This window comes from Eublepharis macularius, chromosome 9 (genome assembly GCF_028583425.1).
Source record: "Eublepharis macularius isolate TG4126 chromosome 9, MPM_Emac_v1.0, whole genome shotgun sequence".
In the NCBI taxonomy this organism is placed as follows: Eukaryota; Metazoa; Chordata; class Lepidosauria; order Squamata; family Eublepharidae; genus Eublepharis; species Eublepharis macularius.
In genome coordinates this window covers 103,444,918-103,467,786 of record NC_072798.1, presented here as the reverse complement: position 1 = coordinate 103,467,786, position 22,869 = coordinate 103,444,918, and the positions used below count along the sequence as shown (strand labels likewise).

General features: G+C 44.5%; 1 protein-coding gene and 1 long non-coding RNA gene across 2 annotated transcripts; one reads left to right on the top strand and one right to left on the bottom strand.

The window, feature by feature from the left end:
* Window positions 1–15,154: 15,154 nt before the first annotated feature.
* LOC129335366 (uncharacterized) lies at window positions 15,155–16,986 on the top strand. Its single transcript, XM_054987802.1, has 2 exons — window positions 15,155–15,745; window positions 16,273–16,986. The coding sequence occupies exons 1-2, from the start codon at window positions 15,155–15,157 to the stop codon at window positions 16,984–16,986; spliced, it is 1,305 nt and encodes a 434-aa protein (XP_054843777.1).
* Window positions 16,987–20,720: 3,734 nt separating this feature from the next.
* On the bottom strand, window positions 20,721–22,308 carry LOC129336247 (uncharacterized). Its single transcript, XR_008597655.1, has 3 exons — window positions 22,058–22,308; window positions 21,355–21,438; window positions 20,721–20,869 (listed from the first exon to the last, which is right to left on the bottom strand). It is a non-coding gene; the product is annotated as an uncharacterized LOC129336247 (long non-coding RNA).
* Window positions 22,309–22,869: the final 561 nt, after the last annotated feature.

Sequence of the window (22,869 nt, the reverse complement as noted above, 5' to 3'; positions counted from 1 at the left end):
GGAAACCCATTGGACCCTCTCCCGCCTATCCTCGGATGGCTGCACTGTACAGTTCCAAAAGCGATGCTGAGTGAAATAAAGAGATTTCTTTCTTGCAGAGAATCTGGGGCGCCAGCGCCCGGAAGATGGGCTGCATCATGGAAGAAGGTATGTTGGTTGGATCAGTCTGGGCCTTGCCTCCTACCCAAAATTAGAGCCCTTTCGATTGCACTTTCAATGGGTTATTTCAGTAATTGTCCATAGAGAATAGATTCCACATCCGAATATACTTCACGGCCTTTGACTACCATTTGATTTGCAAAATTTCTGTTTATTTCCCTCCTCCTTTAATCTGGTGAACTGACACTTCTCATTAAAAAAACACATTAAAAAAGAGACAGCAAAAGGCTAAGAAACGTGCTGTGATGCCCAATGACCAGTGCTCTCCTCAGCAGAGTTCAACTGGTGTCACTCCATTGTTTTCAGTGGATTCAGAATGGAGGAACTCTGTACAGGATATCAAGGAGGTAGATAAGATTAAAAAGTTAAAAGAAAGAGTAGAGAAATGTGATCATTTCATCGGATACCCAAGAGCTGCCCCCTCAAGGAAAAAAACATACATCCAGGCACTGTGTGACGATTCCGCCCACTGGCAGGAATCCCTAGATAGGCATGTTTCGTGTACCGTGACCCCCAAACACACCAGGCAGTCGTGGGTGGCCTGCAGGAGAGCCTGGAGAGAGAAGCCAGGGGAGGGTCAAGATTAGAGATGGGCCCTTTCCAAAATAAATTAATGATCCAGCTGATTGTGGATCGGCGCTGGCGACGATCCTCCATAAAAGGTCCACACCGATCATCTCCCATTCCTGATCCATGGATTGTGGAGTGTGGATTGTGGAGGCCAAAGCGGGGCACGCTGCTATTTTCAGCTATGAGGGTTAGGTGGGTGATGGCAGCGGCCGCCAGGCCTGGTGGGCACAGGAAGACGGTGGCGAGCCGCCTCCCCTCAGGGGGCAGGGGGTCTGGCCTATGTTTGGCAATCAGAGCTGCCTATCAAGGTTTGCAGGGATAAGATTGGAGTTCCCTTGGCTACAGAACACCCCCTTCCCGCCCCCTCCCCTGGCTGTCTTCTCCCAACTGGTGACTGCTTTGCTTCTCCGTGGTTGGAAGGAAGCCCTGCTCATTAAGGAAAGCTGGGCTTCCATTCGGGTTTCCAGGGCGACAGAAGGAGGGCAAACACAGCTCAGGCATTCCCCTGGCTCCGTTGCCAGGGGAATAGATTGCTGGTGCCTGAGTTTCTGGCTTCCCGATCCAAGCACGATCAAGCCCCGATCCAGCCCCCTCCCCCCAATCGCTGCATCATTGGCTGTGTCCGAGCACGATCCGCCGGGTCCCGATCCCGCGATCGCCATTATCGTGGGTTTTTTTTTATCATAATGCGGATCGTGCCCATCTCTAGTCAAGATTACATATTGGACAAATACACAAATCTTATGTTGGATGTCTTTCTATTCTCTTATTGCTAGAGGCAAGAGGACCTGCCAAAGAAGACACGTAAGTGACAATAATGCCATACCAACTTACTCTGTGTGCCCACTTGGGTTTTATGCTCTTGCCTCTGTTCACGGATCCCCACCACACCTGAACCCAGAGCCTTGACGAAAGCAGACCCGGGAAGAGAAGAACTTCCTCCTCCATGGAAATATCCATGATACGTATATGATTCCCTCCAAAGTCTTCATTGTGGTGTCTTAATGGAGAATCCATTTTGTAGTTTTATAGATCCATATTGTAGTTTTGCAGATTTTAGATACGTCTTCTGAGGCTTTTCCAGTTGCAGGGGCTCTGGCAAAGAGTCTTTAGAAGAAAGCCAAATGCACCCTCTCCCACTAACCTCTGATGTCTGTGCTGTCCAATTCCAAAAATGATACTAAGTGAAATAAAGAGAAGATTTCTTTCTTGCAGAGACCCTGAGGAGCCAGCGCTGAGGAGGTGGCCCGGACTGTGGGACCTCACTGTGGAAGAAGGTACGTTGGTTGGATCACTCTGGGCCTTGCCTCCTACCCAAAATTAGAGCCCTTAAGATTGCACTTTCAATGGGATATTTCAATAATTGTCCATATAGAATAGATTCCAGATCACAAGATACTTTACAACCTTTGGCTACAATTTTATTTTCAAACTTTCTGTTTATTTCCCTCCCACATGAATCTGGTGAAACGAAACTTCTCATTATAACAAAGCACATTAAAAAAGAGACAGCAAAAGGCTCGGAAATGAGCTATGATGCCCGATGACCAGTGCCCTACTGGGTCGTTTCCAGACAGCTTACCTGCACCTGGGACATCGTGCCACGTTTCGAATCGTGCTGGGGAAAACGCAAAATATCATTTCATCAAATAGCCAAGAGCTGCCCGCTCAAGGAAAAAACCAAATGAGTCCAGGCACTGTGTGACAATTCTGCCAACTTCCAGGAATCCCTAGATAGGCATGTTTCATGTACCGTGACCCCCAAACACACCAGGCAGTCGTGGGTGGCCTGCTGGAGAGCCTGCAGAGAGAAGCCAGGGGCAGGGGCAGGATTACACATGGGAGACATACACAGATCTTATGTTGGATGTCTTTCTATTCTCTTATTGCTAGAGGCAAGAGGACCTGCCCAAGAAGACACGTAAGTGACAATAATGCCATACCAACTTACTCTGTGTGCCCACTTGGGTTTTATGCCCTTGCTTCTGTTCATGGCTCCCCACCACACCTGAACCCAGAGCCTTGACGAAATCAGACCCGGGAAGCGCAGCGCCTCCCTCCTCCATGCAAATAACTATGATAGGTGTTTGATTGCCTCTGAAGACTTCATTGTGATGTCTTAAATGAAAATCCATATTGTAGTTTTGCAAATTTTGCACAGGGGTTTTTCAGTCTGTGTCAAACTTCCAGAGGAGGGAAGTTGGCATGGTATAGCCCAATCGTGTCAGATCTCAGAATCTCAGGAGGGTGGGTATTATTATTATTATTATAATTTCACCTAGGAAGAGAAATTGACTTTTGGGTGCTAGGTCCTGATTTTGTGTTGAAAAAGGCCGGAAAAGCTTAAACTTAATTGGCCCAATCTTTCCAGACCCTTTTTTTGGGTGGTTAATTCATCCTACTCTGCCTCAATCTCTCTGCACAGCAAAGTGGAGGAAAGATCGAATATTGTCCGGCTCCCCGAACTCAAAAGGGTAAGCGTTGCCGACCCCCACCTCTGAATGCCCATCGTGGGGCTCTGAGTCCCCAGCCGGGATCCTGATCACCTTGAGCAGGGAGGAGGCCAGATTTCCTCACACCAGTCATAGCATCCCTAGAACCTCCCTCAGGTCATCATGACTCTCTTTGGGGGTTTCAAAGGGTAGGAAAAGGGTAGCGAAATAACGCAAGTTTCCAGGTCAGTCATTCTACCTGTGTGTAATGAAAAATCAGTGGCATCTTAAAGCTGTGACCTGGATAGTGATCTCCCAGGGAAAGGCTTGGATACCCGGAGGGAAAGGGACGTGTCCGTTTCTGGTGTCCCGGCCTGACTGCCCCATAGCAGCAGGACCCTCCTGTTGGGCCCCACCCTAGCCCCCCTGAGCCTGCAGCATCTCCCATGTGGGGAGGGGGTCTTGTGGTGGTTTCCCCACTGCTGCTACTCTGCCGAATGAAATATGCTGTAAGTGTGGCGGGCGTTTCCAGTTGGCTGTGCTGTACAATTCCAAAAGCAAGGCTGAGTGAAATAAGGAGAAGCTGTCTTTCTTGCAGAGGACCCGTGGAGGCAGAACCGGGAAGGGGGCCTGCAGCATGGAGGAAGGTATGTTGGTTGCATCAGACTGGGCTTTGCCCAGAATCTGGAGATATGAATGTTTCCTGTTCAGATCGGACTTTCAACGGGTTATTTCAATAATTGTTCGTGTCAAATGGATTCCGGATCCCAAGATGATTCACGGCCTTTGACTACTATTGGATTTTCAAAATCCTTGTTTATTCCCGCCCCCCCTTTAATCTGGTGTCTTGAAACTTCTCATTAAAAAGGCATATTAAAAAAAGAGACAGCAAAAGGCTAAGAAATGAGCCATGAAGCCAAATGACCAGTGCCATCCTCAGCAGAGTTCAGCTGGTGTCACTCCATTGTTTCCAATGGGTTTAGACCGGTGGAACTCAGTTCAGGATTGTACGGAGGTGGATAAGAGAAAAAGGTTAGAGCAGATAGTGGAGCTGTCAAATTGCCAGCAGTTGCCCCACCACTGGAGGGCACCTGCCCACTCAGATTGGGGGAGGTCCTGATCTCTCCCTCACTGGCACAGCCCAACTGGATGTTTTCAGTGAAGGACTGGATCTTTTCTTAGAGACATTCTGGACAGACTGTTGCAACCTGGTCTTGGATGTGCTGCTTTTCAAAAGCATCCAGAAATGACCCCTGGTCCAAAGTGTTGCTCTCTTGCTAGCAGGGGCAGGTTTTTAGTATCACGCCATGTTTACCCCGCAACGTCGTCATGGGCTGCTAGCCTGCTTCTGGTCCCAATTTTATTAATTAATTTATTTTATGTTACTTGTATTCGGCCTTTCTCACTGAGACTCAAGGCGGATTACATAGTGAGAGATTAGTACAATTAGTGGCAAGGACAAGGGCAGGCATTTCCATTCAGTGTCAAGAACAGTTCCATAAAAAATGTCATGGGGGAATAGAATACAAGTTTACAAAGATATGGTATTAGCAAGGATCCAGTACGGGGCTGAGGAATGCGGAAACAGAACAGAATCAATTCTAGGACTTACATTGAACAACATTAGTAGTAGTAGTAGTAGTAGTAGTAGTAGTAGTAGTAGTAGTAGTAGTAGTAGTAGTAGTTCACAGAATCACAGAATCACAGTAGTTCACAGTAGTAGTAGAACAGAATCAATTCTAGGACTTACATTGAACAACATAAAGCACAGGTAGGATATAGGAGTACATATTTAAGGCAAAACATAACATGTAAGGCAACACAATGGTGTAATCTAGGATTTCTAACTCCTTAGCAAAACATCTGGGATCCCTTTCCTACAATTTAAAGTGCTGGATTTTATTTTTATGTGAAGAAATGCCAGGGGCCCAATATTAGTCGTAGTAGTCGTTCAACTAGGAAGAGAAACGGACTTTGGTGTGCTGGGTCCTGATTTTGCACTGAAAAAGGCCAGAAAAGCTTAAAGTTAATTGGCCCAATCTTTCCACCCACTTTTGTCTGTTACAAATTTTCCAAAAGGCCTTGACAGCATGATCTCTTTTCAGAGATCAAAAAGTCAGAAAATAGTCAAGAAACTTGTAGGAGCCTCAGGCAGAGTGCTTTATTATTAAACGAAAGTGAAAGAAGCAGGGAAGTTCTGTGGGGACTCCAGGGGGGACATGGAATTTTCCTGGGGTTACAAATGACATCCAGTCTACGGAGATCAGTTCCCCAGCAGGAAAGGGCAGCTTTGGAGGGTGGCCTCTACGGCATTACACCCCACTGGAGTCCCTCTCCAGGCTTCACCTCCAAATCTCCAGGAATTTCTCAACCCGGAGATGGCAAGCCAAGCCTATTCGCTGCTAATGATGTTCACAGAACTGGGTTGGGGAATCCTGGAGATCTGGAAGTGGACCTGGCGGGAGGTGGCTTTGTTAATATAAGGGTTCCATGTTATGTCTTTCCCTTCCTGTTTTATAAGCTGTCTAGGAAGCCTTTCTGTCCAGTGAAATCTTTGCCGGCCCTTCCTTTCATATACAGCGTAAGCTGCTTTGGGAACTCTTTGGGGAGGAAGGTGAGGTAAATATGAAGTAAGTCTACAAGTGAATAGGTTACCCAACCCCTCCTTTCACTGGAGGTTGGTCAGGGGACCACCTGCTTATAAAATATATGCTCTTCCACATATGGCTTCCTAGGGACAGATCCAGTTTATGGCGAATGTCTCCCATGTGAGCTTAATTGAAGGAGCAGAAGCCCTGCCCAGGTACAGTCAGTGCCCAGGCGAGGAGGCTGCGTGACTGTGAAGCATGCCTGTGGAACTCTGCCTGGGTTGGCTTTTTCTGAGACAGTGCAACACCCCGGAAAATCCTGGTTGCAGTGGCCTATGGACTGTAGACACATTCCGCGTTCTGGGCATTCCTGCCAATGAATGCCTGAGCCTGCGTTAGCGGCAGGTACGCTCGGGCATTCCCATAGCAGATTGTCAGGCTATGGATGAGAGGATACAGCAGACAGATCAAGTGGCGCGCAAGTGAATGGCAAGTGAACAGGGAGGAATAGATGTGAGTCTGTTCACTTGCCAGGCAAGTGCCATTCCTCACTTGTAGCTTGGCTCTAAGAGGGGGAAGGACTACTTCTCTTCTCATATCTAGACCTAAGGGGGAGTCCAGGGCTCAGGACTGGCCCTTATCCATTTTGGAGAGGAAACGGTAACCAATCTTGAGTAAGAAGGCCGAGATATAGAGGGCCTAGCAGGTAGAAAGGAGACTTGGCCAATTCTTGATGCAGAAGAAAGTTTATTGCATTGCCAAGAACTCTCCCCCTTCAGGCACTTCTTCTCTTACCAAGCTGAAGAGGTCAACTCCACCGTCCCAAAAGGCTCCACAACCTTCTTCCGGGGGTGCAATTGTTTCAGGGAAGAAGTTTAGTTCAGTTGGGTAAGGGAGGCTTGACTGCTTTTCCTTGGCACGGCAGTCTTAACTCTCTCAGAGTGCTTCTTGCTTTGGGCCAGAATCTCTCATTTTTATGAAAACAGTTACAAGCCCTGTTGTGCCTTTTCTCCTTTTCATTCTGGGAGATATCATTTCAATAAAACTTTTATATTCTTTGCAGGGGCTCTTCTTTGTCTGTCTCAGACTTAGTGGCTGATTCAGGGAGCTCCCGGCGGCTAACGAAGGGATGCTGCCAGGGGAATGAAAGAGCAAAGGTGCTGTGTAACACGCTCGGGAGTAATCACCCTTCCCTCCTTCTTCCTGCAGAGACCAAGTAGCCGAAAAATGTCCCAGCAGCATCCAGGAAACCGACAGCTCCCATTTTGCACCTATGGATGGGCCTCTTTCCCGACCAGACTCTCTGGCAGGGGGCCAGCGTTGCACAGCGGCATCCTCTTGCCATTCCACAGACGAGAAAGAACTGACCGACACGTCTTGCTACAGCATGGAGAAGAGAGCGAGTGTGCTGGCAGCAACAGCCAGTCCTAATGGCGGCTCTGTGACTGGCAGAAACAAGCACGTCCACCCACCGCCCAGGCGGCCACAATCACCCAATGCCAAGGAGTTCCTGCCCGCACTTGGGGCACCAGAACACAGGCAGGAAGCAGGAGGAGACCCATTTATCCCCCAAAGTTCCCTTTTCTGGGCAAGGGGAATGCAGAGCTGGGCCAGCAAGATCCCCAGTAATGATAGTCTTGTATGCACCCAGTTGCCCACTGAGGAAATGCAGCCCTCTCTCCCAGGGGAGGCACAACTTCAATTCCCAGTTGGGATATGTTGGCCAAAGGGCAGCACATCGCTCATAGCTGCAAGCAGCAGGCCAAGGAGCAGCAAAACAAGGGGCAGAGGGTGGACTAGAAACCATGCCCCAGGCTTCCGGGCCACCCTCCACCCCCTTCGCAATTGCTACAGGGCCGCCTTTCCTTGGTGAGCTATTGGTGGGAGGACGGGCTGTCTGTGTGGAAGGTGCAATTGCACGCTCTTTGCATTCCCGTTGTCTAGCCAAGGGGACTCAGCTGCAAGCAAGGATGTGCTCCCTCCACAGGCCTCTGCTCGCCCCACCAGGCCTGCTGGGAGTCAGTGGGCCTTCTCCCTTTCCTGCCTGCCTTCTGGTATTCCAGGGACTTTCTCTGCATCGGCAGCTGCGTGTGTTTCTGCCAGTCACAGGGCCCCTCCTCAGCACACCAGCCCAGAATTTCTGCCTCTTGGCAGGTTCACTTCAGAATCCAGCACAGTTGCCCTACTTTTCCATGACTTGTTTCTGTCTCTCAGTTCTTTCCTCTCTGCAAAATGGCCATAGGATGATGAAGCTGAAGTTGCTTCCCAGTTCCTTATTTGCAATTCCTAGTTCTTTTCACAAACCCAAAATAAAGTTTGGAGGAGTACATAACATGCACCTCTGTCTTGTGGGGACTCTGTCCTCTATGAGCTAAACTACACGAGACGAATTACACGAGGATGCTCACATGAAGGGAGTCGCAATGTTAGCTGAGTTTTAAAAGACAGATGGGAAGGCTCCTAGAAGGGGAGGTGAAACGGACAGTTTCCGGAGGCAAAGAGGAAATTGACAAACCCTCTGGGGAGCAATCTTTGCTGGCTCTGCAGAGAGGGGAAATTAACAAAGCCTTCCGATCTGTCTTTTAAAACGCAGCTTCCTGGCTCGCCTTGCCACTCCCTTCACGTGCACATCCTCGTGTAATCCGTCTCTTGTAGTTTAGCTTGTCCCCTACAAGAAGATATGCTCTGGAGCTGAACCACAGACTGGTTCTGGAGCGAAGAGTTCCTGTTTGGGCTGCCTCCCCCAAGAGATGTGAATAATGAACAGATACATGCCCTCCGTGCCCCCAACTGAGGCTTACTCTACCACCTATCATGCACCTCCACAGTCAGGGGGACCGGCCCTCCAGGAAGACCTAGGATGCTTCCAGGTCCTGTGCTAGCGGCTCTAAAATCGGCTCCCCTAAAAATCTTTGGATCACCCCAAATCACACATCCCTGCACTTCAGAGAATGTCCCTTCGAAAAAGACATGGGGGGGCGTGGCTTTGATTCCCAAGGGAATGGAAGCATTTTAGGAGAGCTCTGTCCTCCTTAACCCTCAATCCCCTGGAAAATAAATACTCCTGTACTCAAAAAACTCTTAGTATGATAAAACAAGCCTCTAAGAAAAAGAAGTCACAGTCTAAAATTGTTAAAGACTTAGAGCGCTGTTTTTCTGACACGAGTGACTCCAAGCAGGTGAGGAACGACAGTGAAGGACTGCTTAAAATGGCTGCCGAGAGAACAGAGATCGCTGAGGCGCAGGTAACTCCCTCAGAAATGACTCTCAATCCCCAGTTGCAGTATTTGGAACAAAGATTACTCAATCAAATGGCCAAACTGTTACAACCTCTAGCAAATCAATGATCAGAAATAAGAATAGAACTGAATAAAACAAACCAGAAATCAGAAATGGCTCTAAATTTGTGTCAGGAATCTCAAAGCGATATAAAAGATCTTCAGCACCTGACTGAGTCTCACCGGGAAAGAATTCTCAGTCTTGAGATCAAGGCCCGGCAGAGGAATTTAAAGATAAGGGGGGTGGAAGACTCATTTGCCCCCAGTGGAAATCTGAAGGCAGCCCTGACCACGTGGCTAGTCAGGCACTTCAGGCTGGGAGAGGAGGCCCCCCCCAGCCCTTCATCAGCAAGGCCTACAGGGTCGGCTCAGAGAGGCTCTTCAGAAACAAGCCAGGCCCGAGGGACATTATAATCGAGATCACAGAGGAATCAATGCGACTGAAAATACTGCCAGAAGCCAGAAGTAAGGGCTTTATCCCTCTTAAAGGAGCCTCGATACTCATTTTTGAAGACCTGCCTAAAGAAATCTTGACAAAACGAAAAGAACTGAAACCTACAACTGAAGCTCTTAGAAAATCTAACATACGCTACAAGTGGCTGAATTACTGCAAAGTGTTAGTGATTATTCAAGGCAAGCGATACACAGCATCGGACTTAGAAACGGGGGTGGAGCTTCTGACTGCTTTGGGAATAGAGACACCCATGGAGGTCGGCAGGGACAGCAACAAGAGGAAGCAGCCGTTGACTCCGTCACCCCCACAAGGGAGCAAGATCCCAATGAGAGGCTCTTGAAGCAGCATTTATATATAAAGAATGAGAGACTGATAGTTGTGATTTAATAGGAGTCAGGGGTAGTCAAATATTGAAACGGGTATGATCACAGCGGTTTGGGGGAGGGAGGGTAAAGTTCTGCTAAGACAGCTCCAGTTTTGTTTTTTGTTTTTTTAATAGCTCAAGACTTGGGGACTTTTCCCTCCCCAAAGCTAGAGTCTAACTCTAGCTTAAGAGCTATTTCTGGGGATATTGGGTAGTTTTTTGTTCTTAAAGTTATTAAAAGTTTTATTTTAAAAAATTATAACTAAAGATCTCAAATTAATATAAAGGGGAAGGAGGGTGGGGGGGGGGAGTTAACGTTTGCATCTTACAGGGCTTTGAATAAGTTTTCCAGGCTATACAGGTTTACAACTAAATAATTTTAATACTGATCAATTGTTTTTGATTGTTATTTGAGTAATTGCAGGATTTAATAATTTGATTAATAATTACATAACTATTGTCTTAAATACATTGATTAAGAAATTGATTAATATTTATATACCTATTAAATTAATTACAGTGATTAATTACTTGATTAATTGCTATATAACTGTTTGAGTAAATACAGTTATTTATATTACCAAAGTACATTTCTTCCATATTATAATATTATATTATATTATATAGAGATATATATTTTTAATATTTAAATAGTAACCAATCAATTTAACATACTCTTTAATTGTAATATTGTTATCAATTGTTGTAATAGGAAACATTTTAAGGGTTGTTAACTACAAGTTAGGAGCTAGTATTAAGTACTGGGGATATTCATACAGTTTATATACATAGTAAAACAGTCATACAGAGTATATACATAGTAAGACAGAAAAGATTCAGTGAAATACAAGAAGTACTGGGTTAAAGAGATCATAAATATTTGTGTCAATAGTTTTATAACAGGGTGTTTGCCATTTTGGCTTTAGGCATTCTATTTTTTGCTTAAACTCTAGCAAATATTTATTGGAGTTGTGTTTATAACAAACAAGGTTAGCTTTGCTAATTTTTGACTTTATTATTAGAGGGGATCGTTTTTAAACAAGTTGGGTTAGGGTAGTTAATTTGGACAAAGTAAGACAAAGCCATTGCCTCAGTTTACAATCATTAGGCTTGTAAAATAAGAAACAATTGTTATCACAGTTAGGTAGTTTCTCATTAGACAAATTTGAATAATTAAATAAATACATTAAGTACAATAATAAATAAATACAAAATAAGATCCCCTTGGTGGGTTAGAATAATTCTAGATCCTATCACTTTATAAGGGTATTTTAAAGCATAGTATACTCTGTTACAAGTACACTGGGAGTACTAAATAGAAAATTGTATAACTCTTTAAAAGAGGACAAGAGTGCATGATGTGCACCAATCTTAAAATAACATCTCTTAATGTTACCCCATTAAACGTAAGCGCATAATTTCCACTCTAGCAAAAACAAACTCACAAATCATTCTACTACAAGAAACTCATTTCAGACCAGGAAGTTCCAATGCATTAAAAGCCAATTGGATAGGTTCACAATATCATGCAGAAGGATCATCCAAATCTAGAGGAGTTGCCATTCTAATAACTAAAAACCTACCCTTCCAAAAGAAAAAGCTTCTCAAGGATCCCAAAGGGAGATATATTTTTGTTAAAGGTATAATAGAAGGGCAAGCATACACTTTTGCCTCAATATATGCACCAAACAACCAACAACTTGTCTTCATAGAGGAAACTCTTAATACCTTATCCTCCTTTCAGGAAGGTCAGCTGATAATAGGAGGAGACCTGAATTATATCATTAACCACTCTCTAGACAAAACAGTGCTCAATACCAAAACAGTTAAAAGCAAAAAGAAAAAACAAAAAAGGAAATCTATCACAAGGCTTGCCACATTGCTTCAGAATAACAATCTCCTAGACGCATGGAGGCACACTCATGTAGGAGAAAAAGACTTTTCATATTACTCCCCTAGACACAAAATTTATACGAGGATAGATTATATCCTTGTTTCTTCTTCTTTAGGTGATAAACTTTTAAATTCTGAAATTGGTAATATATTAATATCAGATCATGCATGGGTCAGCATAACGATTGAAAATAAGGGGAGCCAGAATAGGCAGTGGTGCTTTCCTAAAAAATTATTGTATAATCAACAAAGTTCAGCAGAAATAGAAAAAAATTTAGAGACAATCATAGCAGAGAATAGTTCGCAAGAGGTAGACCCACACATTTTCTGGGATACTGTTAAAACAGTAGCTAGGGGACATATCATTTCACTAACTTCCAGAATTAATAAGGAAAAAATAAAGCAAAAACAGGAACTCTTGGCCGAAATTAAACAGTTGGAAACAAACCATAAAAAAACAGGTAATGAAAAAAACTATAGAAAACTGCTTAACAAACGTAAGGTTTTGGAAACATTAGAAACAAGGGATATTCACAAAAACTTGTTATATCTTAAACAGAAATACTGGTTCAACTCGCCTAAGGCCCTTCGTATGCTTTCTAACAGAATAAAAAAGAAGAGAGGGTCTACCATGATTAATAGTCTTAAGGCTAAAAAAGGAAATGTGCAAACTACTACTAAGGAAATCTTAAACATCTTCACTGATTTCTATTCTACTTTATACTCCTCAAAGGCCCCGGATGAGGTTAAAATTACCAACTTTCTAGGAAAGATTAGAAATTTTACTAAATTGACTATGGAAGATAGAGAATTTCTAGAAAGACCAATTGCCCAACAAGAAATTTTAGAAGCTATAAAAAATGCCAAAAATAATAAAATGACAGGTCCAGATGGGTTCCCTGTGGAATTTTATAAAAAACATGCAAAGTTACTAACCATTCATCTAACAAAGACATGCAACGCAATAGTAACATCAGGGAAAACACCACCTACTTGGGAAATGGCTACGATAATAATCATTCTAAAGCACGGTAAAGATCCATTAAATCCAGCTTCTTACAGGCCTATCTCAATACTTAATCACGACTACAAACTCCTTACTGCAATAATGACAAAACGTCTTAATACCTTTATAGACAAATATATCCACTCAGATCAAGCAGGCTTCATCCCAAAACGTGACATAACTAATAACATTCATAGAACTTTAAATCTCCTGGCTCATTGTAAACTCAATAAAATAGAAGCAGCCTTTCTGTCCTTAGATGTGGAAAAGGCCTTTGATTCGGTTGAAATCAAATACCTAATTAAAACTATGCAAATGATGAACTTTGGCGATAACTTTCTATCTATAATCCAATCTATCTATAATCAACCAAAAGCAAATATCAAGGTAAATGGGCAGTTATCAAATTCAATCAACATTGGACGTGGAACTAGGCAGGGATGCCCGCTGTCACCTATACTGTTTGCCATCGCCCTTGAGCCGCTAGCGATAGCGATTAGAGAAAATGACTCCATAAATGGTATAGATATAGGGACATCCAAATATAAAATCAGCTTATTCGCTGACGATATGTTGCTCTATCTAAAAAACCCCAATCAGTCTTTAAAACATTTACATCACCTTTTAGAAATCTTTGGTAGAATTTCAGGACTGATAGTAAATCAAGAAAAATCCCAAATTTTGTCAGTGAATTTGCCTAGTCACAAGATAAATCAGATAAAAAACTCATATAACTTCCAATGGACTAATAAACAGTTAACTTATCTAGGTATTAAAATATCAGTGGATGTTAATGATCTTATTAAACTTAATCATGATAAAATAATTTCAGACATAAAATCAGATATGCAAAATAAGAAAAAACTGAACCTTTCTTGGTGGGATAGATTCCACATAATTAAATCCTTCTATGTACCAAAACTTCTATTCCTGTTTAGATCTATTCCGGTGAAAATATCAACAACCCAATTGAAAAAATGGCAATCAATTCTGAATAGATTTTTGTGGCAAAACAAACCTCCACGGGTCTCTTTTAATATCCTCTCGTTGAAACATTCAAAAGGAGGTTTAAACTTTCCTGACTTGGCAATTTACCAAAAAGCAGTTAGTCTGTTTAACATTCTACAACTCTTATCAGCACCTGAACTCTCTAGTTGGAATATACCATTGTGTTCACTCCCAAAATCATTCTCAGTTGGTGACTTGATTTGGAATCAAAGAAAGGATTGCCCTCCATTAAATAATAACATATTACTGTCAGCAGTACTATCAGAATGGGATTTAATAAGAGATAAAATAGTTCCTAAGATTTCAAGATTCTCTTCTTTTCACAATCAAACATGGTTTCCACCAGGAAAAAACAGTAATTATAACTTGGTCCTCAAAGATATGCAACTCAATAGGCTTATAGACATAACTTCTGGGAAAGATATTATGTCAAAACAAGAACTGGAAAATAAAACGCAAAAGAAAATTCATTGGTATGTTTACATGCAGATTAAAAACATGACAGAGAGTATAAATCTTAAAAAAATTATGAGTACCCCTTTGACTGATTTTGAACAAATTTTAAACTATACACGGAGAGAGAAAAAGGGGATGGTATCTAAACTATATGCTATTCTGCTCTCTTGTTTAAAAAGTACTGATTTACCTTGCCAATCCAAATGGCATCAGGATTGCAATATCGAAAAAACACAGGAAAAATGGGAGGAAATCTGGTCATCTTCAATATTTACATCAAAAGTAATTTCTGTAAGACTCCAATCGTTTAAAATTATTCACAGGTGGCACTTGACGCCTAAAAGATTGTCTACAATGTCATCCTCTTGCTCTCCCCTGTGTTGGAAGGGTTGCAATGAGGTAGGATCCTTCTCTCATTGTTGGTGGGGTTGTTCACGGATAGCCACATTTTGGAAAGAAATATTGGAAGTAATAAAACAGATAACGAATTACGATATTCCATTATCACCTTCAATTATGGTCGATTCCACACTACCTTACCTCCCGCTTGTTTTCCGATATCATTGCGTCATGTCCGAGGTCGCAACAATCACGCGCGTGTTCACATCACCTTCCGACTTCCGTTTTTTTCGCGCAACACCTTGATCACATCCCCTCAATAAAAACCGCAATGAACGGGAGGGGGCGTGGTTCTGCTCTGAAAAGTCGCGTTTTTTTTTTTTAAAAAAAAATTTGTTAGGCGGTCGGTATACCGACACGATACTATCATGTCCTGTCGAAACCACACCCCAGTATTTGGCGCTGATTGGCTCTTTCCCCTCCCGCCATCGATAGTCTGCAGTGATTGGTCCTCTGTTTGGGCGGGCAATTTTGAAATATCTTTTTATATTGGGTCCGTGGAGTTTTCATCTCTGTGGGTAGTAGGTGGGTTTTCGGATTGCACATCATGGCTCCTCGTGAAACCATCCTGTTCCTTATGGCGCAGGTAGTTTTGATGATGCTGCGGTGCACTACGTCCATGATGCTATTTCACAGGTGGCACATGTCCCGTCGTAGACGTGCGGCAGCAATGCTTCTTTTCTTTCGCCACCGGCGTTCAACATTCCGTCGCCTGGCCCGTGCTCCTCCTAGGAACAAGATACGACGCTGGTATGTTTTGGCGGAGCTGGAGGAGCCAAGGGAGCATTGGGTATGCCCAAGGAGCCTCCATTGGTGGGACAGAATAGTGTCGGAACAGTGGGATGACCATGCTTGGATGATGCGATTCAGGATGACAAAGGTGACCTTTCTTGACCTGGTGGAGGTTCTTCGCCCTCGTCTCCAGCGCCAGACCACCACCATGCGCGCTCCTCTCTCGGTAGAAAGAAGAGTTGCAGTAGCGGTTTGGTGTCTTGCCAATGGCTGCAGCTTTCAGGTGGCCAGTGACCTGTTCGGGATAGGACGCTCCACAGTGGCAGCCTCCTTGATGGAATTCTGTTTTGCCGTGGAGGTAGAGCTGTTTTCCAAAACCGTCTGTCTTGGTCCCGACATTGGCTTGGTGAGTACTTTGAATTTTTTTTTTCACTGTGCTGTGCTGCCGCTATACCGTCCACCGAATCGTTTCGGCCGACACTTGCCCCTTCTAAGCTTGCTGTTCCTTATGATGGGCGAGATATGCAGGCCACAAATAAAAGGGTGGTTGACGCTAGCTGTGCGAGTCCACGGCCATCAGTTTTTTCTCTGAAGTGTGTTTTGACTTGCTGTCTTTTCAATGTTGGCATTCTTTTAAAAATGAACATGCTCGCCAGAGAATCTTTCAGCGCACAATGAAGGCAGTACTGGGATTTGACTGTTTCCTTTTCTTTGTCCCCGCCTGTCAGAAATCAAATTTCTAACTTATATTCTCAATTTCAGACCACTCATTCACCCGTGGCCCCACGGGCTCATAGCATTTGGCATTTCACCAAAAACAACCGTTTAAAAATTTAACGGAATCTATGTTCGTCAAGGTCGCTGCGAGGATGGAATTACTGTGAAGCACTGTCATTTGCTTACTTGTGTGTCTTCTTTTCGTTCTTTTAACAGGTAATGGAAGGATTTCGGAATTTGGGTTTTCCACACTGCATTGGTGCCATCGATGGATCCCACATCCCGATATGCGCTCCAGGAGGTCGTCCTGACCAATATGGAAACCGCAAAAACTTTTCATCTATCCTTCTTCAGGGGACTGTAGATGCCAGTGGACGTTTCATTGATGCAGAGGTGGGCTGGAGCGGCAAAAATCATGACGCCTTTGTCTTCTCTCATTCTGCCTTTTGTCTGGCCATGGACGCCGGGTCACTTGTCCCAGGAAATCCGTGCCTCGACTTGGATGGTGTCTTGGTCCCACCACTCGTTATTGCCGACGGTGCGTACCCCATGCGACCTTGGCTTATGAAGCCATACGGGAGGTCAGCGGTTGCAGAACACCATCGAAATTTTGATCGGCGATTATGTCGGGCTAGGAATACGGTTGAGAGATGTTTCGGTCGTCTGAAATCAAGATGGCGGTGTCTTTTCAGACGTCTGCAAGTGAGAGAGCAGAACGTGGTTTCTGTAGTGACAGCTTGCGTTGTGCTACACAACATCTGCGAAGAGAAGGGACATCCTGTCCTGTCTTCACTACAGTCACCAGCCGAAGTCAGGATTGAGTGTGACGAGGAGGAGGACATTCCCTCTAATGCTGGGCAACTTGAGGCAGGGAAGCGGGTGCGTGAAGCCTTGGCTTGGCATATGGCTTCCGGCCGCACACCACTGTAGTTCTCTTTTGATATAGGTATCTTGGTAAAAATTATTGCTCACCTGTGTTTTAACAATGCCTCTCTTTAGATGTTTTTCTCTTCTGTAGCAAAACTTAACCATAAAGCTTGTTATCTGTTTGAAAAATCTGATGCTTGTCCGTGTGCTTTTTGGTGCCAAAGAAAGGATTTTATAAGTCGCAACAGAGACACCTCATGCGAGTTAAGAGATGGCCGCCCTTTGCTGTGAAGATGGATGTGGGAGTGTCGAAAAATGAGTGAAAACAGGGTGAGGGGTACTCGCTGTTGCAACAACCCCCGAACTGCAGGATGTTGTGCACTGTTCACACTTCAGCAGGTTGAATGCTCCCCCTAAAGTGGAATCAACCACACAGCCACATCGTTCTTTTGGAGTTAAATGTGCTGGGGTCTTGTCCGCCTAGCAGGGCTGGTTGGTGGGTGGAGGCACTTCTTCATTAATACTGTTTCCATGAGATTGCAATATGTGTGTTTGGCTAGTGGACATGGAATTGTCACGGTCATTGGGACTGGGAATGGCTGCGATTCACAAAGAAATTGTCCTTTCTTTTAATCGATTTACAAGGGTGCTCTGATTACAGATTTTTTATTCTGCCGGTCCCCAAAAGTCACTTTTTCTCAAGGACCTTTATTCAATTGGTGGAAGACTATATTTTTCCAACTGCAAAGTAAGAAAAAAATAATAAAGTGTTTGGCCCTGGCTGAGAATAGAACTGTGCTGTTCTCTGGAACCGCTCACATTGACAGTGTCCATGATTTGCATAGTTGCTGAGGAGTTAGCCGTGTTAGTCTGTGGTGGAGAAATTTAAAAGACTCCTGTAGCACCGTTCAGACAAACCATTTTTATTGTAGAATAAGCTTTCGAGAATCAAGTTCTCGAATACCGTGCTGCTGAGGAATAGCAATTGATTCTCTGAAGCTTGTTCCACAATAAAAGTAGTTATTCTGAAAGGAGCCACAGGACTCATCATGATTTTCAAAAATCTGTCAAAGTGTTGCAATAACTTGCAGGAAAAGCGCACTTCAATTTTCAGGTGGCTGAGCAAGGGTCTAAAAAAATAAAAGGTGTATTTCATTCAGCGAAAATGCGCATCCAAGTATCCGTAGTCTTGATTCTCCCGCCCAAAAAACCAGCCGATTTTCGAAAGTATCCAAATCGCCTGCGCGCGCCCAGCCGTATTACAACACAGTCGGCATACCGACCCGCTGAGATAATGGCTTCCAGTGGAAAGGGTGTTTTCTGGACGGATTCGGAGGTGGACACGCTCCTGAAAATCATTCAATGTTCAGGGAAAGCGGGACAGGTGATGAAGAGCACCCACCTCCCTAACCGTCATCTTTTCGGCCACGTATCTTCCCGTATGCGAGAGATGGGGTTTCAGCGTTCCACGGAGCAATGCCGCTCGAAATTCAAACGAGTAAAGGCAGCCTTCTACGACTCCTTGGAGGCATGGCAAGGTATCCCCAGGCAGAGAGCGAGGCCACCCCACTTCGCGCAGATGATGAGGCTTTGGGAAGCGGCAGGAAAACCCAGCTGGAGCAAACGCCATCATGCTGGTGAGTGCTGTGGAGACAATTTTTACGAGGGTGGCGGGTTCAATCCAATCCTGAGTTTATTCAAAACTCCTTTGAACAACCAGCACTATTACACCTGCTGTGTTAATGTTAGCACATCTCTGGTTTTGATAGACTCTCGATTCATAAGACTGAATAGCACCCCATATTATGACATGTCTTTCGAATGCCACCCTCAGTAAATAGAACCCTCCAAATTCCCTTCATACATGCTTATCCAACCAGTGCTATGCTGTAGACATTTTTGTGCTTACCGTCAAGGTGCAAATTTTGAGAAAGAGGGGCGGACAGCAAATGATTGGCATGATCCTACCCAAAAATAAAGTGTGTGCTCAAAATGCCCAGGGCGTTTGTCAGCATCATGCGATGGGGGACCTTTATTGGGAACAATCATGATGCTCCTCAAACGACAGGATGTGATGTTCTGCCCTTCTCCAAAATGCGGTGGTGGTGATTCACTGTTCTGTTTTCCATGGTTTAAAGCTCTTCTTCGCCGCCAAGACGAGCCTCAGGTGGAGGCTGAGTCGCAGGAGGAGACAGAGGAGGCGACAGAGCACCCAACTGAGGAGGAGGCCTCTCCAGGGAGCGCTGCTGTGGAGCCAGAGGACGCCCACGCAGGTGAGCAGACATCATCAATTAGATTTCATGCATCTGGCATTGTTTGGAAAACCCAAAACTAATTCTTAAAATTTGCATGCATTGTCTGTTTGGTTTGTTGGCATAACAGCACCCATATATTAATTGATATAATTGTTATCTTGACACTATTTCTCAGCATTCTGAAGACATGCAATATATATTCCTCCCTAGAAGCATTTGAGACCCAGTCTTTATCAGAGTTGCTGTGATTGAGAGCATGACAAGTGATTATCTCTCTTTTATGGACCCACCTCTATGCATGCACAAAGATCATGTTCCATGTGCTAAGCTACACCCCCCTAAATCTCTGCACAAGTTAACCAAATGGGGTGACGTCCACGCTCACCCTTTATTGCATCAATTGAAAGAATATTTATTTCTTCCACTCAGTGATCAACACCTAATATCGTCATGAAACCTTGAATTTGCACTTTTGCTGTTGGTGTTGAGCATGTTCTTTGAACTTGATAACAGTGCATTGAAGAATCACAAAGCTATTTGGTAAAATCATGTTGTGTGTGACCTCAATGTTACATTTTTTTTTCCTGTGGCCCTCACAGGGGAGACTGAGGATGTGCACGAGACACGACCCTCCCCACAACCGGGCCCCTCTAGTGACACACAGCAAAACGCAGAGCAGCCAGTGTCAACGCACACTATTGATGATGTCCTTAGGAATCTGGACAGTATGGACCGGCGCCTCTCTGCCACACGTAAGTGGATTAGTTTGGATTCCCGCCCTCCCACCAGTAAAAAATAAAAATCCTCATAGTCATGAGGTTCCTTTTTTTACTGTACAGTGAACAGCATCCAGAGAAGAATGTCCACCAACGAGGGACGCATGATGCGTTTTGGCAGGCGTCTGGACAATGTGGAGAGGCGCCTCCGAGAAGTAGAGGAGACACGAGTGCCTGCCAGGCTTCCAGACCCTCTTCCTGAAATATAAAGTTTCTCTCATTTAAAAAAAAAAAAAACAAGTTTGTGTGATTTAACAATAAAGTTTATTGTGTTCATTGTTGGTCAAAACAAGGTGCTGTGATGCATTTTCAATTTTAATTTCCGGTTGACTTTTTAATAACAAGAGAAATTTGTTTCACACACCAAACACAAAACACTCAGCCACCAAATGATTGGAGCATGCAACACATATGAAAGAAGGCCAAAGATAGCGTGCTGTACTGACATGTCAATGAAACACTAGAGAGTCAGTCTAGCTCTGGCAGGGCCAACACAGGCACGTTTGGCTCCACCCAACCGCGGTGCGATGTTCTCTGTGGCAGTATCTTGCAAGGCCTTTTCCTTTGGAGATTTTGCCCTCTGTTGATTGACCAGAATTTCACCAAGAGTTTGCAGTGTCAGGACAGCAGACTGCATGACCTGAAGGTTATCATCCCACGCCCGCCTAAAGTATATGCTCTCCTGACGTGTCGCCTCAATAAAATCATTTTGAATTTTTTTTTCCTCATCATGCCACCTTACACTTTCCTCCCTATCAATGCGCCATTCAGCAATTTGGGCCTTATGCTCCTCCCCTGACTGACTGATCATCTTATCAGCGACTGCAAACAATCCCGCATTTCTCCGTCTTCTGCTCTTTATACGTTCAAGGCGTGACCCTGGGGAAGCCTCAGCCATGGATGTTGATGTGGAATCTGAAGGAGACACAAAGAAAACAGTCATTGCTAGCTCAGAACAGTGCATCACCATGGACCAAGGGTCTGGACCACTGTTGTTCAGTACAGTGGTAGGGAAACAAGAACCATCGAGCGCAAATTGATTCTCGAAGCAAACAGTGGCAAAATAATCTCAGCTGTTAAAATCTCACCACAGGAAAAAAAACCAACAGTGATAGAATGTTGCAGTTTAGTCATGACACTCATTCCCTGAACAAAACACTCATAACCCACCACACGCGTGCTCTGTTTTCCGATAACGAGCAGAGTAAGCACCGCGTGAATATGAAATGCTCCTTTGTTGCCTGTTTTCAGAAAATCACTTCTTCCGTTATAAAAATTGGAAAAAGACAACACCGAGCATCATTCTATCCTTCTGTAAAATAAGGATTAATAAAACAACAGATTTATGAATGTGAATTTCGTCACTGAGATGTCACAAGCTTCCATGTGTCCAAACTCACCCTTTCCGCCACCCTGCTGCAATGAGCTTGAGTCGCCTTCACTCTGCGGTTCCTCCTGAGCATCAGGACACGGTTCCTCCGCCTCTGAAGAGAGTGCATAGCGACATGATGGAACATGAGCAATGTTAGAGAGACATGTGTAAACCTATATTGCTCCTGGATCATAATTATCTGCAACGTTTAACCGTTGCAGTTATTGATGTTTTCCAGGGCTGACAATTAGCAACATGTGAATATTGCTTCAAATAAGACAATTCCTTGGGCACACTGATTAGAAAGTGTTTGGCTTGCTGGGAGATCCAGTATTCCATTTAATCAAACCACCCAACTGAACACATGGGTCTTGGGTGGCCATGGGGTGGTGATAATTATAAGGAAAATAAAAAAGAGTCCAGCAGCACCTTTAAGACAAAACAAATTTAATGTAGCACAAGCTCTCGAGAATCCAGTTCTCCTCGTCAGAGGCATGTTACAGAAACATGCCTCTGACGAAGAGCACTGTGATTCTCGAAAGCTCATGCTACAGTAAAGTTGGTTTGTCTTAAAGGTGCTGCTGGACTCTTTTTGGTTTTGCTACCACGGACTAACACGGCTAACTCCTCTGGAATTATAAAGAAAGTTATATTGGAACCCCTTGTCCAGTTTCATCAAAGACTTCTTCCTGCATCTGAGTTGGTGATAAGTTCCCAATTTTGGTACTCACCACAGTCAGCGAGGCCATCCACTGTGACATCTAGGTCATTCTCTGGTGCCGCCTGTGCCAACCCCACACCGCCATCTGTGGAAAGTTGAAACAAGGGACAAATATCCTCAGTAGTGAGATCCTGCTGTGTCCCCCCCAATAAAAATGCTTTTTTCAGCCTTACTCACCTCTGGGGGAGGGGGTGGAACTTCTAACCTGCTCACGATCAATGGTTATCAGATCGTGCGAGAAAAGCTCCTCTGACCCGTCATAGCAGGGCACTGCGGGGAGAACATGCTGTGCCACAGACTCGACTCAGAGGCTCTTTGCAACACGCCTCGGTTTGACGCTTGCATCCCCCCGCAGAATGCTGTTCAGCTCCCTGTAATATGGGCAGGTTATGGGAGCATTTCCTGAGATACCGTTATGTGCCACCACCTTCTTATATTCTAGCCTCATTGTTTTCGTCTTGGATCTGCATTCTGTCGCCGACCTCTTATGTCCCCGGGAGGCCATCTGAACGGCGATGCGGTCAAAGTAGTCTATATTTCTATGACTTTTCTTCAGTGCATCCTGTATTTTCTCCTCTCCCCAGAACGAGAGAAGGTCCAGGATTTCCCTCTCCCTCCATGCCACCCCTCTTGAAACCTGTGGCCGGAGCTCAGTCATTTGAACTGTTGATCACCAGAAGCTTCTGATTCTCGGAGTTTTCCCGCTTGAATGTAATTTTCTGATAGCAGAGCATGCGCGCTCCAGGCTCAAAGTCTGAGTTCCTGCATCGTGCATTGGATCACGGGAGATGATGGTGAAATTTACGCGGGAATTAACGGATC